At 37.1% G+C, this 19,833-nt stretch overlaps 1 protein-coding gene across 2 annotated transcripts; it reads right to left on the bottom strand.

Annotated features, from left to right (window-relative positions):
- Nucleotides 1–216: 216 nt before the first annotated feature.
- On the bottom strand, nt 217–17,492 carry plp2b (proteolipid protein 2b). 2 transcript variants are annotated; one of them, XM_059523482.1, is made up of 5 exons: nt 17,262–17,492; nt 5,096–5,251; nt 4,910–5,008; nt 4,679–4,775; nt 217–310 (listed from the first exon to the last, which is right to left on the bottom strand). In XM_059523482.1, the coding sequence occupies exons 1-5, from the start codon at nt 17,355–17,357 to the stop codon at nt 297–299; spliced, it is 462 nt and encodes a 153-aa protein (XP_059379465.1). In that variant the 5' UTR covers nt 17,358–17,492; the 3' UTR covers nt 217–296. The 2 variants fall into 2 exon arrangements, with proteins under 2 accessions (XP_059379465.1, XP_059379466.1); XM_059523483.1 differs by having other exon boundaries at nt 217–522.
- Nucleotides 17,493–19,833: the final 2,341 nt, after the last annotated feature.

A 19,833-nucleotide genomic window follows, 5' to 3' on the forward strand; every position in this document is an offset into this window, starting at 1 on the left:
TAGTGTTTTTCTAACAAAAGATTTGTGGTAACAAAAGCCACCCGACCAAGACAATGGTTTCGGTTTCTTTCTGTTCCTTCATATATGGTGGTGTCTTTAATCTTACAGTACACTTTTTAACCCCTTTTATCCATAAACCTCTGGTGTTGTTTAAAGTTTTGTCCCTTTTGCATTCCTCTGGTCTTCATCTCTCATGGTAACTTTGCGATAACTCTCAGGAATTCACTCCTTTTGCCAGTTTTAGACTTGCTCTCCATGTTTTGGTTGCTGTTAATGTTGTAGTGAGGAAAGTAGTGTCAAACTGTGTCATCTGTTAAAAAACAAAGAGAGAAAACAAAAAGGGAGACGCAGAATAAATGACTGGGGAATAGTTAGTCAGGTTAAGTTGTTACAGTAACACAACATTAAGAGCAGACGTGTGAAACGTCACAGCTTTGGCTGAGAGACCAGTCTGTCAGAATAACTGTTTGGCTCAAATGCCAAATGTCAGTCGTAACCATCCCACAGATGGCCTTCAGCGACCTGTTCAGAGAGAGGTAACAACACATCACCAACTGGCAGAAATATCCTGTAAATTCACAAAAATCAAGAAATGCAAGTGCACACTCGGCAAAAACTCTTTCCGATTCTGAGTGATCAGATTTAAAAGGACAGCTCAACCCCAAATGTACATTTTGTCATGTTTTGTGCACACTCGTATCGTAACTTGAGAGATTTCGGTCTCTTTATTGAAAGTCTATTCCAAAAAACATTAATGTTTAAAAGGGTCATGAACTGAGAAATCAACTTTTTCTTGAGCTTTTGATGTATAAGAATATCCTGTAAGGTTCCGAAGTGAAAACATCCTTATAACTAAAATAAAAGCTTTTATTGACACCAGGCCCAGCGAACGCCAGTTGCTGGAATGTGCCTGTAGGTTAAGCTCCGCCTCCACAGAAGAAGATCGTGCCTAATTATGTAGCCCCGCCCACTGATCCGCACATGACACAGTAGGGAAATAACATGAGTGGCGCTAAACTAGATAGAGTAAATAAGCACTGAACATGCTGTTGAAGATCACAAAATATTGTGCAGTGCCTAGTTGTGGAAGAACACAGTCTCTGCGTAACCTTCCTTCAGATCCAAATATTAGAAATGCGTGGTTGAACTTTATTTTTAATAAAGTTTCAGCTCACATTGAGCATTTGTTCACTTCATTTCAAAGCGGATTCCTTTGTAAACAAGACTCCGGTTGACACTGGATTTGCAGAGAGACAGATTTAAAAGCAATGCTGTGTGTCTATACTGGATCCGACAGGAATGGCGCAGCACACTTCTGTGAGTAAAATATATTTGTCCTTTTGCCTTGTCCAAATACCCACACTTGCAGTACTTGCACTTAACCACTTGACAACTTAATGATGTATTTCCTGTATTTGGCCCAAGTGTTCAAGTAAGCATGAAGACCACAAGTGTGTCAAACCTTTCATTTCCTGATGGGACACACTTATTAGTGCTGTAAAAATGCAAGCGTTTACATAGCTTTATTGCTATTTTAACAACTTCTAAATGTCTGTTCAGTTGTCTCATAACATGACAATTTTAATTTGCGGTGCTTCTAATTAAGTGCTAAAAAGCACTTGCATAGTTGTACAAAATAAATATCAGCACTACTCATCTTTGCACAAATAAAACATAAAAACTGTTTTTCTACCAAATTATATGTAATCTCTTGTTATTATATTAATATTTAACTTACACTGGAAAGGTTTCCATGACCTCTCGGCAAAAAGTCTCGATTTATTTCCAGAATATGATACATGATGGGATACACATGGATTAAGTCTGCATTAAAGGGGTCACGTGATGCGATTTCAATTTTTCCTGGAGTGTTACAAGCTCTTGGTGCATAAAGAAGATTTGTAAAGTTGAAAATAAAGTCTCAAACCCAAAGAGAAATCATTTATAAAAGATAAGACTTGTCCATGCCCTCCTAATCCAATTCGAGACACACTTGTTGTCTTCATCCTCATTTAAACACTTACAGGCTAAAAACAGGAAATACATCATATAAGTTGTCAAGTGGTCAAGTGCAAAGACCACAAATGTGTTTGGACAAGGCATTAGTTTACTCTGACTTAACTTCCTCAAGTCTCAAATATGACACACCAATAAAAACCCAGCGTATCTCGAGCAGGCCTCTAAACCAGGATAGAAAATAGCATATAACATATTGATTTTGATGTTTTTGAATGCATGCAAATGTCATAAGTGGACCTCAGACAACGGTATAAGATAATAAAAAAAGCCAATTCATGACCCCTTTAAAAAACAGCATGCATCAAGAAGTACCTTTGAGCTTTCAATGAACACATTTGATGGAGTTTCTGTAAAAGAATTTGTCAATCTTTATATGCGAGTAAAAGCCTAAATGAAATCGCTTAATCAGTTAAAGTGATCATGTCTCTAGTGTAAGGGACAGAAAACTCTCAGGTTTCTCTGAAAATGTAGTTTCGTTTCATTTAATTCAGTTCACAGTTTTGTAGAGGAACAAACGGACAGCATCTGTTGATGTGTTGTCAGTTACCACATCCCTCAGTTTGTAAAAATAACAAAAATCTAACTTAAGTGCTTTACCGTACACATGGTTTTTGTTTATGCAGGCTGAAGCACTGAAGTATTAACTTGTACTAAACCCAGAATGTTCCTTTGAGACCAGATTCTTTTTCATATTTAAATATCTCAAAAATGTAATAACATTGAAATTTAAATTTGTTTTTAAAATGCTGGTGAGCAACTGGAATTTTCCCACTTAAAGAAAAAACATCTTGGAATTCAGTGCAGTCTAACAAAATAATAAAAGGTAATAAAACTACGAAGTAAACAATTAATTAAACATGTATCTATCTACCTATAAATACAAATCTGAGTTGTATGTTAATTCCTCAACATATTAATCTTAAAATATCATCTCGCTTTTAAAATGGTTAATTGGGGTAAAACATATTTTTACGGTCTCAATTTTTTATTTCTCTCAAAAAAGTTTTATGAAATTAATACATACATTAATACTGTACATACATTTGCCCTATAAAGGATACATAAAATATATGAATGTCACTGCATTTGATAAAATATCAAACCAAAGAGCTTTTATTTCATAGAAACATTTCACAACACGAAATTGTTCAATTTGGTATAAAAATATTAGAAATACTGAACAAAAAAAGTGGTTACTTCACTAGGACACCTGTGTAAACTTAAAGTGCCCCTATTATGGATTTTTGAAAATGACCTTTCATGCAGTGTGTAACACGACTCTAAGTGGATGAAAACATCCTGAAAGTTTTAAATCTAAAAGTGCACTGTGTACAGAGTTATTGTCTTTCAAAAGAAAGAGCTGACTCAGAGTTATTTTTTAAACAAATCTTTAGCTGTTTCAAGTTGACGTCAAAATGATATATTTATGTTGTGCGTGCAGACCCGGGAAACTATGAACCTGCCCTCCCTCAAACACAGTAGCAGATTCCTGCTCTGCACTCTGAGGGGAAATCCATTATGGTACAGTTAGGGTGTGTCGAAAAACTCCCTACTCATTTTCTCCTCCAGAAGCACCGACCCAGTGTTTACAAAGTAAACGTGCAAGCAGGGTCAAATACCCTTTACAAAAAAAAGGGTAAAACAACGATGTAGGAAGATTTTGAAGTTGGAAGAGAAAAGTGTCGGGGGTTTTTAGATATAACCTGTCTTGAACACATACAAAGGCACGGTTTGGAAAAATGAATCATTAAAGGAATCGTTTGGGAGTCGTTGCACAAAAAAGGAAAAAAATAAATGCCTATTTTACGACAATGAAAGTGTTTTTTGACCTTGCATGCATGTCAACCTGTTGGGGACTTCCAAAACCAAAATATGAACCTTTCATTACCCATAATAGGGGCACATCAATGAATAGTCTGCAGTGAATGGGTGCCGTCAGAATGAGTCCATTCAGCTGATAAAAACAGTAATCCACACCACTCCAGTCCATCAGTTAACATCTTGTGAAGCTAAAAGCTGCATTTTTGCAAGAAACAAACCCATCAAGACGTATTTAAATTCAAACCACTGCTTCTGGCTACAATATGAGTCCGCTATCTACAATATTGCTTTTTCCAGCGGAAGAGTCATCTCATCTGAAGCAGGTGAGAAATATGCTCCAATCAAGCACAGTTTACAAGTGAAAACAGTTCTAAAGAAACATGCCACTTGATTTTGATGTGAAAGGACAACAGTGGAGGAAGCGCTATTATGGATTCATACTTTGGCCGCAAGCAATAGTTCAAACGCTTTAATGATGCATTGTTTCTTACAAACACAGTTTCTGGTTTCACAAGTGATTTACTGATGGACTGGAGCGGTGTGGACTCTCATTCTGACGGCACCCATTCACTGCAGAGCATCCATTGGTGATAAAATAAGAAACTCATCTACATCTTGGATGGCCTGAGGGTGAGTACATTTTCAGCAAATTTTCATTTTTGGGTGAACTATTCCTTTTTAAGGAGAACTGACACAGCATATCCACTAAAAATCTGCTGACGCCTGATTTGATATTTGATATCTAATGCAATGGTATTTAAATGAGGTTAAAGTGTCCAAATAATTTGAGGCCAGTGAACTTTCTAACATGTTTTAATAAATGAATGTGTTCATGCACCTGTGGGGGCAGCTGTATGCTGTCTGCCGCTCTTGATGTCCAAGAAGATTGTGTAGGAGTCATAAGCATACAAGATCCCAGCCACCAGACCGAACACCTGCCAGAAAAGGTCAGCATTATCATCAACAGATGCCAGTAGTGCAGAGGAGGATATAAAGCACTAACAAATCCGATTTGATCATAAAGACATAAATATAGCATGCATTTGATGCTGAAAGTTGGAAGTCTCACCCCGCCGGCGATGCGAGCCCCGTCCCCAGCTCCCCCGATCACACAGATCAGAGAGGTGATGAGATAAAGTGCTGCACCGATTACAGCGCGAATGAGATCCTGAAGGGACAAACAGAAAATTAAAGCATGCAAAACTTGCCACCGCAATGCTAGGCTGGACCGTGATGCAAGTGAATTCATACTCACGCTCCAGAGCCAATTCACCACCAGGAACTGTTTGTCCAGCTCCATCATGAAGACAATGAAGAAGATGATGGCAAAGACCATCTCACAGATGGCGACCGCTGAATAGCCGCCATACATTGACGCGGCGTAACAGATAAGGATGATGAAGCTGAGCAGCTACAGAAAAAAGACACACATGCAGTTTAATAACTTAAAAGAAACTCGACTGCATCAGAGTAGAAGTGTGTAAGGATGGGAACATGGTTTTGGTCATGGTTAAGCTAGTTAGCATTAGCAGTTATCCCTTGCTGATAGATAGCGTATTTATACAATTCTACAGTGAGCCTCTTTCTCTATTGCAATATTATTATTATCATTAAAGTCACAATAAAAGGTAAGAAGTGACAGATCTTGGTAACACTTTAGTTTAGGGTCCAATTCTCACAGCCAACTAGTTGTTTATTATCATGCATATTACTAGCATATACTAGCAGATATTAATGCCTTATTCTACATGACTATATTTTAGATCCCTTAATCCGACCCCATACCCAATTTAACAGATAACTTACTATCAATAAGCAGTAAATTAGGAGTTTATTGAGGCAAAAGTCAGTTAATAGTGAGAACGGGTCCCCAAACTAAAGTGAGACCCAGATCTTTCTTCTGTTGATTTTTGAGGGACAAGTTTAAGCTGATTGACTGGAGATCGTCACCAGAGAGAAGTCTGTCATTTTCACCGGAAGATCATTTAAACATTAAATGGAAAATAGAAGTTGAAAAATAAATTGGATGCATTGTTCATAATAGAAAATTTCTGCAGGTTAATTTCATGCTGACTTTAACAAAAACTAAAGTACAACATTTGAGTAGCTACGTCTTCCAAATGCACTTTAAACTGAAACTGAATAGAAATTACAAGATTCCAAAATAAAACAAAACACTGAAATGCCACTAGAAAACACCAACACTAGACTGTGCTAAGAAATTAATGTTTAACACTATTAAACATGTTGAATAAAACCAATAAACTTTGGCAGCCATAAAATACTAAAACTAAAACTGAAACAAACTAGAAACTTCTTGGAAAAAAAAACCTAACAATAACAGACTAACTTTAAAATTCAAATCATTTAAAAGTAGTTTTACATTGTAGAAAATATTGTATTTTGGTTTTCTGTCCATTTGCTTCCATTAGTAATAATTTGCATTATTTTCCTAAATGTCTTTGGCGTTTTAGTGTGGAAATTCTCCCTCTCCAGTGCGTCACCCATGTTTACTGCCAATTCACCAAAGCCGTCTACTGTACCCACAATTCATCTGAACGTGCCATCTGCTCTAGGCCAGTGCAGCTCTGATTCGCTCACATCCTATGAAGATCTGTGAAGCTTTTTCAAGTCTGATTACTAAAACATGTGGTGAGGACTAAAGAGAGGACTACGGCACGGATGTAAACACAGCACAATTCACAAAGAGCGACGTTGTAGTTGAAGGCCCTTATATGGTTAAAAACAGAGAACTATTACAATAATACTTTTGGGAGTACAAGACTATTATGACCGTCTAATCAAACAGCCCATAAACTCAAACACTGTGCCGCTGGGATCTAAATAAACACTGCTGGCAACAACTAGGAAACACCAGCAGACAGTAGTCCACATTAATCTACAGTATGACTCATGGTTTGATTGTGAAGAATGACAAGTACGCAGATTGAAATAAGATTACAAAGTTTTCAACATGCTTACATTTTAAACTTACTGACAAGCCTAATGAAATTTTAAATAAAGAAAGAAAGAAAGGGAAAAAGAAAGCCTTAGCAAACACTTCTATTTCTTTCATACTTGTTTGAAGGAGCGTACAGGTGTTCTTGTGTGGTTCAGTTCATCTTGAAGTGTTTGTCGTTGTTTGTGGTGGTGTTAATGATTTGTGCACATGCTGCTGCTGAACACCTGTGCCTTGTGTTTGCTATGATCTGCTGCCAGACTAACAACTGATAAAACACCGAATAATACTGCGTTCTCAAACAGGAGGACTCTTAATGTGTTAGGAGGCAAGTTTCCTGCTTTCTGTCACTTGGGGAAAAAAACAAACTGCTACCATGGCAATATCTACCATAAACATTAAATGAAACATGATTTTCTAAATGCATGTTATTGATCTTAAAGTAACGATTCATGGTTTCCCGCCAGCATTAGGGTTAGTTTCCAGCCACATGCAAGCATTTTTGACCATTTTCACTATTTCAAGGCCCCTAGAATTATTTTTTTGTGTGTATCTGTGTGTGAATATATGAACAAACATCAAAATAAAGATCAGATCCTCAACCTTACAAAAAAAATAAAAATAAATAAATAAATAATGTAGCTAAGTTTCATAAAATAAAGCAACATCTTGAGCAAAAAGCTGATTATATACAGTACAGGCCAAACGTTTGGACACACCTTCTCATTCAAAGAGTTTTCTTCATTTTCATGACTATGAAAATTGTAGAGTCACACTGAAGGCATCAAAACTATGAATTAACACATGTGGAATTATATCTGGAATTATATACATAACAAAAAAGTGTGAAACAACTGAAAATATGTCATATTCTAGGATCTCTCGATTCTTTTTTAATCGAGAGATTCTGGACTCATTAAGGAGATGCGTAATTGCGCCCCGAGTGTATAACAGTGAAAATGCGGAAACCCGGAAAATTCTGTTTGGAGTAGGGCTGGGTACCGAACTTCAATGCCTTTATGGTATCGAACGAAAAACTTCGATACTATGAGTATCGAAAAATTATTTATCTTTCAGTGCTAAATTTCGGTTCCAAAAGCCAATCAGCGGGGTTTTTTTTTTTTTTTTTGCCAAGCGGCTGTGTCTGTGTGAGCTTGTAGCATACGTGCATGTAAGGACCTAAATTCGCCGTGATTGGCTGTCCACCACCACGTGACGTGACGGGGAGGATTTCTGAAGATACTTGCAGTCACACAACACAAGTGTAGTGGTTGTTTTTTTCAAAACATTTCCATTTTACAATGCCAAAGAGGCTACACTTTATAAAAGGTGGATGCCGAGTCAGCAAAGTGCAACATATGCGATAAGAGTATTATTGCAACCAAAGCCGGCAATACCCCCAATTTAATGAAGCATTTGTTTGGATGAGTGTTTTGCCCCTCCCTCCCTGTTTAGTTTGGTCTACTCCATTGCGTATCTTGCAACACGCCCCCTTTCACGTCGTCTAAAAAACAGACAGAGAGACAGATTTATCCGGTACAGCGAATTTCTCTAAGCAGCAAGCCACTGTATACGTTCACTTAAAACATAACCGACTGTGTTTACGAGAATACTTGCAGAGACAATTATCTTGATATAATTCTGTGTGTATGTGTTCATTCAAAAGTTACGATACGCGAAAGATGAATTCATTCTCTGTACGCGCATTGTCTGAAATGCTGCTCGCAGCACGTGCTTTGAATGAGTGAGCGCAAGCTCTGAACGCACGCGAATTGTTTAAAACGCTTGAATCAGCAATATTTAGAAACAAGTGCAAACGATCAGCTATGATCCGTTTCACCCCTTCAAGCGAGTGAACAACGCGAACCAAGTTAGGAGTTTTACATCACTATTCATGATAGCCCATCGGACTGGAAAACACAATAGCCCTGGGACGTGGGGCTAATGATTTAGCGAGTCCTGCACCTCAGATCTATCCAGTTTGTGAAACACTGGTTTCCACACTGGTTTTGTTAAACAAAATAAATGATTATTTTAAAAGATTGACTCAAAAGAATCATCGGTTCACTAATCGGTTCATGAACCGAGCCAAAGATGATCTATTATTGAAAATCTCGAATGAATAAAGACTTCAAGCTCATCTGTAAAGCACATAAAGCTATAAACTTCTATTTCATGCATGATTCGTATGGATCTGCTAACTGAATGCAAAGTGTGAGTTCTAGAAGAATGTTTGTGTCTTGATGAGCATGTATCGCTCACTAGGAGTCGCTAAATAAACAGCTGCTGTTCTTTTTTTTTTTTTTTTACGGAGGATCAGTTGCCCTATTGGTTAAAATCCCCAACCCGTTTACTTAAATATTAAATTAATAAATGACATCAAAACAGGGGCGTTTGCGTTATGATGTGGTGGGCTGCAGTGGGCCAGAAAGTCCAGGGCCACTTTTTGGTCCCAGTCTGCCCCTGAATGGCGCACCCCTTTCCAAAAAGCACAACCAGTTGTATTAATAATGTTATTCTGAGTGTGAAGTGTAACCAGAATTTGTTTTAATTAAGGTGAAAAAAAATGTTTTGTGTTTAATGTATTTGTGTTGATGTTGAAATGGATTTTAAAAAATATAGTATTAAAAAAAGTATCGTTAGGAACCGGTATCGAAACTGAGGTATCGAAATTGGCACCGGATCGAAAGATTTTGAACAATACCCAGCCCTAGTTTGGCGAGGAAAGTTAATTGAAATGTCCTAACTTGACCTTTGGTAAACAGACAGACTTTTCTCTGGTGATGTGTCAATCATTTATTTTGTGACTCTTTATCCCCTGCAAGCTCAGATTCAGCTGATCTGCATTCATCAAATCAACAACTGATGTACAGAACCAGTCCCCGTCGTACATGCCTTCTCTTTCACTAAACGTGAACAATACGGAAGAAAATATCTGCCGCTACTTTGTTTGATTTTGACTTTAGTCACTGTTTCACAATTCACTGTTTACTGTCTCAACACGTTTCTGGTGTCATGTTGAATGATTTATTGGTGCCCGTTATTATAGAGAAACAAACTGTTTGTCTTCATCAAATCACTTTCCTTTTTCTCTGCAGTTATTTCAATCATTCCCTTCCAACCTGTTTATCAGCTTCCCATATCAACTGATTATATGAAAAAAAAAGATTTTTTGCGTAAAAGAAAAATCGATAATTTTGACCCATACAATGTTTTTTTGGCTATTGCTAAAAATATACCCAAGCGACTTAAGACTGTATTTGTGCTCAAGGGTCACATATCTGTTATTTAGTTTACATTTATGCATTTGGCAGTTGCTTTATTCAAAAGCAACTTACATTGCATTTAAGGTAAATTCAAGGTTTATCAGTTCTTGCTTTCCCTGAACATCAAACCCATGACCCTGGTGTTGCTAGTGCCATGTTCTACAGTTGGAGCAACAAGAAGAATTACACTACCATTCAAAAATGTGGGATCACTAGGATTTATTTTTTTTATTTTTTATGAATTGGTATTTTATTCAAAGCAAAGAAGTGTTCAATTGACCAAAAATGAGAGTAAAGACATTTTAAAATAATAGTTTAAAATAAATGCACTGTTCTCCAAACTTTGGGGTTTTTTTCCATCAAAGCTTTTGTTTCATCAAAGAATTCTGAAAAAAGCTTTGTTCAAATAAATGCTTCCTTGTTGAGCATTAGAGGTGTGAACCTACACTGGTCTCACGGTTCGGTTCGATTACGATTATCAAGTCATCGATTCAGTTCGATTCGATTATCTCGATGCATCACGATGCATTGATGATGCACTGCCTCCTTATTTTTCAATTTTGCTTCATGTATACAATTTTGTCAATAAATACAAGCAGTCAGATATATGAACTGAACCTTTAATTTTACCTGAAACAAGCTTCTTGAATGTATCAAACATTAAATAAAACTCAAGACTGGGCACAGAAGACAACAGCAGCATTAGATTAGAACACACAAATGTAAGTACTAAAAGTGCATAATGCAGGGAGTGTACTTAAATACTTATATAGTGCAGTGTACTTTCTTGTAAAACATTTAAATATTGACATTGAAATTAAATTACAAACCAAAATAAACAAGAGGCCAAACCTACTTGAATATAATCAATATACAAAAAACTAAATCTGCACTTCAGCAGTGTTTTTTAATACACAAAATATGATATTCGTCGGATTCTGCCCAAAAGCCTGGAGAGCGCGCCCACTTTAAGAGCGCGCTGAGATGCCAGATTCAGCGTATGCGCGAAGCATGTTACGTGAGGGAATTTTCCGAATTGAGCTGCAGCGATCATGTTCGACGCATTATCTGTTACAAGCACTACATCCTTATGTGATAGCTGCCATTCATCCACGACATGAGACAGTAGCTCTGCCAGATGAGCACCCGTGTGAGACTTCCCTTGAGCAAGGCATCGAACCCCCAACTGCTCCCCGGGCGCCGCAGCATAAATGGCTGCCCACTGCTCCGGGTGTGTGCTCACAGTGTGTGTGTTCACTGCTCTGTGTGTGTGCATTTCGGATGGGTTAAATGCAGAGCACAAATTCTGAGTATGGGTCACCATACTTGGCTGAATGTCACTTCACTTTCACTTTCACTTCACTTCATAAACGGCTCACGTTTGCAGCACATGAGACAAAATCTTCCAGTCATCGCTAATGTAATGTGCCGTTTTCCACTACAGAAAAGGGCCGTATATCCTTTGCAATAAAAGATGCCACTGCTCTGGTAATTCTCTGCCCTCGCACTGAGTTTGGCGGCAACGTTGATATAAGTTGATCAATTTTTGGCTGAGCTGGATCCACAATGGCACTGACAGGCGTTTGCAGCTCGGGGTGAAAACGACTGATGTGGTTTCTCATGTTGGTGGTATTACCCCCTGCATATTTTGTTTTTGCGTGACATGATTTGCACACAGCGTGTGTCTTGTCAAGGTCGGGCTTACCGTGTTGTTGATAAAAGCCGAAATGTGCCCAAATGTCGGCTTTTAAAGTGGTTGGAGCATTTTTTATTGCACGCTCAGGCGTTTCGCCTCCCTCTGCCATTGTATGCCGCGACTAAGCACGCGGTGATGACGTCAGAAATGCGTCAGTTCATTATAACCGGTTATGGGCTATTACTGAACCGTAACCGAATCGTCCTCGTCTGAATCGCGATGCACCGTAGAAACGATTAATTTTGACACCCCTATTGAGCATAAGAATCTTCTTTCAAAAACATAAAAAAAACATATTACTGATTCAAAAATTCGAATAGTAGTGGTTATTGATTTATTTTTTAATTTAATTTATACATTTTTATTATTTCAAGGTTTTTCATTTGAAATATCCACTCACAAATTCTCACTGCAGTAATAAAGCTGTCTCGTGTCACATCACTAATGGATATCTGGGATTATTATTTGTATTGGCCACATGTTATATTTGTCACTGTGTCACTTCAGGGTCTGTGTCATGTATTACTGAAACACAGTCCACTGACTGGAATATAAATACTATTACAATCTTTTGGAAATTGAGTGTTTTAACCACACATATAGCACATGAGCTCATTTTCACCTCAATTTGACCAAAACAACAACAACACTGATAAACTGACCGATATACTATACTGATATTCTGGAGCCCCTTATTTCATATATAAAAGAGACAACACAAGAGTAGTGCATTGATCCAATCTTAGCCAGTAAAACGTGCAGCTATCCTGGGGTTAACTTAAGTCAAATGCTGGCCTTATACAGAACACCACTTATAGGTGACTGTAAACAAGCCATTTTTAGTACAGAGTTTTCATTTTCAGCTAAGCTCAGAATATCAGAGAAAGGGCTGATAAAGGCATGCCAGGAGCCGCACAGTCTTATCTCTTTATGTGCCTTTGAAAAGAAGCCAGCATGAGGGCACATAAATATACTGCTGCCAGCAGAACGACTACAGTTTGGCTTCAACCTGCTCCATTTGACTGAAGTCACAGTTCTTCACACAGTTACCATTACTACAATCTGGTTTACAAACATTCCCAAACATTTAAAAGTGGTTGAATGAATAAACAAACAATCAAATAAATAAAGTTAGTTTGTTTACGGACCTATTCCCACTATTACAGTTTTTCACATTTGCCAAGACACTAAACCCCATTCTCTGAACCAAATCCTCAATAGCATAAACTTATTTGTCAAATAAATCACTCTTTCTGCAAAACCTTAAACAAGTTCAGGCAGCCTAGACACTGTTTGCAGATCTCATGCACTCTTTTTTGAAAAAAAAAAACACAAACACACACACACAATTTTTTTTTTAAATCTTATGCTAAAAAGTTTTTCCAGAGCCCTACATAGTAATTGAACAATCATTAAATCTACATCCCACAGTCATCACGCCTGGCCTGTGGGCAACAAGGAGGAGTGCATGATGTCATCAGGCACCCCTCCTTCATGCACATATGTATCGGAGCTTTATGAGTTGTGGGGACTGGCACAAACTGCCTCTATGAGCCTCACAGTGAGACTGAGCTCCAGGCAGAGCACAATGAAGCTCTATTCAAGGATGCAGCGCTGCCCCTTTAAGAACACCCACTGCTGAGGGCCCCGAGCTGCACAGGGTCACGAGGGTGAACGGATAAATAAGGAAACACCAGAAATAATGACTAAAAGCACATACATAAAAAAAAACATTCACTGTAATGCAAAAACATGGTAAATACGCAGCCTACTGTACTTCCATAGCCTACTTAGTTACAGTGTGTATATTACAAGGAATATTAAACACCCCAACACTGATCATTTAACAAAGACGCACTTAGTGATGTCAAGATGGTCACTGCTTGTTCGAGTCACACAAGAGCAAACATTCTTGCATCTGTTTACATTTGACCAATCATAAGAGAGCTATACAGTACATATTTCTTCCATGTAGGGCTGTAGCTATCGAATATTTTAGAATTCGAGTATTCTACCAAAACTTCCATCGATTAATCGAGGAATCGGATAAAATGTGTTTTTGCTTACTTAAAGTGCAATATTAATTATGCAAGAGAAAATAAGACTCCTGGGTCTCTTAAAATTAACAACTAAGTTTCCTTTTTTAGAATTTTTTTATTTTTATTTTTTAAATGCATATAATGCAATGCATACATCAAAAATAAACATTTAATTATTACCCATTGTTTCTCTGTCTGTACTTGTACTGTGAACAAAGACAATAAAGTTGACAGACGAATTAAGTGCATTTAAGTGCCATTCAGTTGGGGTTTTAAATAAAGCATTTTCTGAGATGCACATTAAACATTAAACACATAAAACATTAATTTAATTTTTCTTTTAATTATTGAAAGTTAACTTAACTTTTTGGTAAACAAAGGGGATTTACTATAAAAATAAAACATGGAAGAAATGCTGTGTGATTAAACCTTAAAAAAAAGTTAGATTTTTTTTTTTAGTAGTAGGCTTTGTACATTCTGCTGAACAATAGTCTTTAATTAATCAGACTTTTATTTTGACGGGTTGACGTACCTTTACAGTTCTGTGTATGTGATGTGACGCTAGTTTTACTCAAATCAAACGGTCACATGTTCATGAAGTGACTGTCAGAGCAGTTCTGGAGATGTTGTTCATGTGTTCACGTCTTATTTAGTGAGACAGCAGACAATCACCGGAGCGTCACGCGCGCTTCAGTGTATTTAATTAAAGGAAGACGCGCTTCTGCTCCATTCATTAACAGAGACATGCAGAACATGCAGGATTCATATTTAAACAGACTGTCCCGGCTTAATATTTACAGATATTAGTCCATATTGTGATTTGATGTAAGTGAAATTACCTATTTTTGATTAATTCATTCAAAATTTGGCAAATTCTGTGCCATTCCGCGTTAAACTGTAAATTCAGTTTTTATGACTGCATTCCGCGATTCCCTCCGCGTTTTCTGCATCGCGGCAATCATAGGGCCCTAGTTGTGGTATGACAGCTCTATCTTGCAATGGACACATGCCACGACATTCTCTTTATGTTTGCCCACGCCCTCAAATCAAAACACTGCTGACTCCTTGCAGTTTGAGATTTCGGACGCAGCGCTTGTGTCTCCTTCCACTTTGTCAGTGACGTAAACGCGTTGTGTCACATTAAAAAAATTATTGCGAAAGAACCTGACGTGAGATTTAAAATAAATTAAAAGAGGCTTCAAGGTAGAGGAATTTGCCTCGATCATTTTTTGTAATCGAGTTACTCGAGGAATCGTTTCAGCCCTACATCACTCATCTACTGTAAGTCTCAGTAAAAGTCTCTACATGCATGGCAATTTACTGGAAAACACTAGGCGTGTCGTTTTACTTCCCGTGACTCAACACGTTTAGATGTGGGTGTGTCTGCACGCCAAAACTGAACTCTTGAAAATGAGTAGATGATGTCCAACGTCCATGACCTTAACATGCAATTAGTTATATAACAATGCAATTAGTTATATAACATGCTATTATTCCTCAGGGTGCCACAGTTTTTTGGGTTAGTTAGTTATTAGGTAGTTATTCCATCATAGGCCTTGCAACAAATGCAGATTATTTTGATAAGGACACAATATGCTGATTATATTTTTCAACAGGATACAAAAAGTAGGCCATGTGAAATGTGGTGAACTAGGAAAGCTTCATTGAGGCATAATAAATGATAGAGCCGAGCCGGTTTATCTGTGTTTTCTCTGATGGTTTATGTCTTGTATGCAAAGACATGGTGAGTTTATGTGTTTACAAAAGTCCCTCCGTTAGCTCCGGTTTGAATTTTGCCATTTTATTAATTTGCTATTGCTTAATGTTTTTTTTTTCTTTCTATTTTTACAATACTAAAAGCTATTATAGACTATTTATGCTTAGTTTAAAGGGTAAGTTCACCACAAATGAAAATTGCATCATCATTTATTCATACTTGTGTCTCAATGCTTTCTTCAACAAAAGCAGAAACAAATAGTGACCAAGATCTGTCAAGCTCCAAAAGAATGCATGTCATGTGATGACTTGACATATTTTAAATAGGAATGAGGTATGATAATGAGCTGTGGGGGCGGCGAAGGAATTTCAGTAATTTGTTACAGTACTGTGCATCATTTAGAATAGGACTGAGAAAGTTTTTAAATTGACATTAAATATCTTCAATTGAATTGAATTTCAATTGGGGTTACAAACACTTTAAAGAGTTCCAGTTTGAATTAGAATAAGGAAGTTGACAGAGACCGAAATAAATCCCAAACATAAACTTTGAATGAGAAAAGTGAGCCACACACTGGCAGACAAACAGAAAAATAGCTAGAACAGACAGAAAGAAAAAAACAAACAATCCACAGACAGAGCGATAGTTAGACAAAACAATACACTGAATGAGCAACAGACAGAATACATGAAAACACAGACAAACAAACAAACAATGCACAGACAGAACCAAGGACAGAACAAAGGAACTATATACAGACAAAACAAACAAAAGAACAAACAAGCATATGAACGTATGACAGACTGACGGATAGACAGACAAATCGAACGAATAGGTAGACAGACAAACAACGTATGAATGAACATAAAACTACTGATAAAAGAATGAATGCCTAAACAATCATACGACAGACAGAACAACAGTTAGAATGACAGACGGACAGAACCAACAAACAATACAATGTACAAAATATGACAGATAGACAGATGTAGGTATTCAGTTTTAGATATTTGGTATTCAAAGGCCTGCTGTGTTACAGTCCTTAAACATTTGGCCATGGTCACCCACAGCTACTACTGTCTGTGGACTGAGAGACATGATAAGAGAGAACAGCAGCCTGGTCTCTGTGGTTCCAGCAGATGGGTGACGCCTCGTGAACTCTGACCTCACACACACACACACACACACACACACACACCATCAAGCACATGGTCTGCATTCCATGCCACCTCCTCCCAAAAGCACCAATTAGTGTGTCAGTGTGAAGTTTCAAATGCCTCTGCAATGAGAGCTATTTCATTCACCATTAAAACTCTTTTAGCCCCAGTGTTATACGCTTAAAACAAGACTGAATGTGTAGCGATGCAGTTTAATAATTATATTCGCAACCATACTCTATCTAAGGCAAGTTTATGTTACTTTGAACAGCTGCTTGAATGCAACTGTGTGACAACTACGCCACTTTCTTCGGATCTATTTTTAGCTTTTAAAGTATGTGGTTTATAGTCAAAAGTGAAGAGTCTGACAGACACTTTACACACTATTAGACTAAATGTTTAGCACATATGTTGTATGATGAATTAAAAACAAACGCGGAGCGTCTCCATGACAAGAGATCATTTTAACCCAAAGTATTTTGTTTATTTATTCAGTGACTGAAGTTATTCCTCTCGGCACAGTGCAAGCCTCTTACTAGATTAGATGTAAAGTTAAAGTTAAAGTCAGAGTCATGTTGATAACTTACTATTTCTGCGGTCAGGATCGTTCCTTTCCGAGTTCGCACGTAGAGCTTCAGTTTCTCCAAACAGCCTCCGAACGGACTTCCATCGGTTTCTGCCATTCTCTAGATGTTTTCCTGTGAATGAAGCCTAGTTCCCGTATCAACAAACTCTCACAAAAAAAGTAGTTATTGATTCAGACCGTCAACTTTGACGCAGCGTCTTCATGAACTTTCTAAATGTGTGTCGCACTGTTGTAGAGCAGCAGAGCTGGACTGAGCGCGAGAGGAACGCGTGAGTGCGCGTGCGTGCACTGCGTGAGTGTGCGCGTGCGGGGCGTTGGCTAAGGAATAGTGTACTTGCTCTTTTTCTTGAAGGTAAATCACGGTCGACTCGGCAGCTGAATTACCTACAAGTCTGAGTATGCAGCGTGATAGCATTTGAAACCTGAAATAAAGCTGCGAGCGGTGGAAATTTTCATTCAGCAAACTACCAGTGAGTGCTGAGCTCTCTTTGAAAGACTATTACATTCATAACTAGGTTTACAAAAAAGGAAACCCCTATAGCCTCAGTTTAAAACCGCATTGGAAAACTAAAACTCTACTTTTCTTTTTAGATGTTTATGTGATTCACTACTTTTAAAAATACAAAACGTATGCTAACAAATTAATTAATAATGAATAAAACTATTTTTATGATTACCCCAAGTTTATTTGTGTTGTTTCCTTATGCAAAGTATAAATTATATAACTAAACAAATTAATTATTAATTAGGTGAATTTAGGCGCTTGAATTTCTCATTGTATCATGATCCTATGCAGTGTGATTAATTACTAAGGCCTTTTTATAGTCTATTTAGGGTATTTTAGTTATTTAAATAACATTAGTTATTTTAAAACATATTATTATAATATTACACTACCAAAATATCTACATGTATAACTCTGCAGGAAAGTGGATCTCGTGGTCCAGATTTGAGGATCCCTGATATAAGGTCTCTCTCTCTCTCTCTCTCACACACACACACACACACACACACACACACACACACACACACACACACACGCACGCACGCACGCACGGCTCAGTATTGTTAGCCTGTGGCGTTCAGTAGTTCCTGTGTCTTTCTGTGATTCCTAGTTCCTTGTTTTCTTGCCTAGCCTTGTCTTTTCACCTTGGACTGTTTACCTAATTTCTGATTGTTTGCTGCCTGCCCTGACCTTCTCCTGTTTTGTGGATCATCCTTGTTTTACCCTGGTTTATACCCGTTTACTGGTTTGTGACCTTGCCTGTTTGACCACTCACTTGGATCCACGTCACAGTGTGTTTTAAAATAACTTAAAATCAGTAATACAGGTTTTTTTTATTTATTATGAAATCAATGTTTATTATTAATTTTGCATCATAGTAAATTGTATTTTCCCAAAAAACAGTCTTGAAATAAACCCTTTAAATAATTCAGTATGATGTATATCAAAGTAGCGTGGTATTACCATTTGATACCATTACTGAGCCATGGTTCTGCTACAGTACGTTTTGGGACCCATAGTTATTTTTTTTACCCCATTTTCTCCTTAATTTTTTGCTTCTTTATTTACAGTCAATTTTTTCACAAAAAAATAAATAAAGGGAATATCCCTTGGCTTTTCAAAAACAACTATAATACTTGAAACTGGAAACTAATGAACATGAAAATTAAATAAAATGCACCCCCCCCCACCCCCAAAAACAAATACAAATAAACAAACAAACACTTTAATACTGTGAAATATTATTACAATTTAAAATAAAAGTTTTCTATGTGAATATATTTTAAAGTGTAATTTATTTCTGTGATCAAAGCTGTATTTTCAGCATCATTTCTTCAGTCTTCAGTGTCACTAATATGTGTCTAATATGATTTGATACTCAACAAACATTGTTGTGAAGGTATATGAAAATCGTGATTAATATAAATAATAATAATAAACAGCATTTATTTGAAACAGAAATATTCTATAACAATGCAAAACCTCTGAAAGGTAGTGTACTTTAAAAGGAAAAACAACGTAAAAATGTAAAAGTAGATTTAATTCAGAATATAATATAATAATCTTTTCAGTTATATTTGTATATTTTATTTTGCACATTTATTTTTGTTAGTGACTTCTACTTCTAGTCCAACAGTTCTAACGGTTCCATAATTTACTAAATGTCTCCCTCTTCTGGTCTTAAAAGTCATCAACCATGTCTGTTATAAGATCAGGAATGATACACAATCCTACATCTTGCATCCCTAGAGAACTCAAAATGCCCACATGGAAAGAACCTATATGTGGATTTATGCACATATATGAAACCTATATGCAGTGTATATGCACATATATGCTGCATATATGCACATATATGATAATATATATGCTGCATATATGCGTATATATGCCACATATAGGCAAAATTGAGGTGCATATATAGGCATATATAGGAAATATAGGTCTCCTGTATTGCTTCTTCATATCCACATATAAGCCCTATACATACAAGATATGTCTTCTATATAGCTAATGGAAGGATCTGGTCATTTTGTAGTTTTGTACTATTTGATTGATCTTGAGTAAA

The sequence above is a fragment of the Carassius carassius genome, chromosome 34 (assembly GCF_963082965.1).
Source record: "Carassius carassius chromosome 34, fCarCar2.1, whole genome shotgun sequence".
NCBI lineage: Eukaryota > Metazoa > Chordata > Actinopteri > Cypriniformes > Cyprinidae > Carassius > Carassius carassius.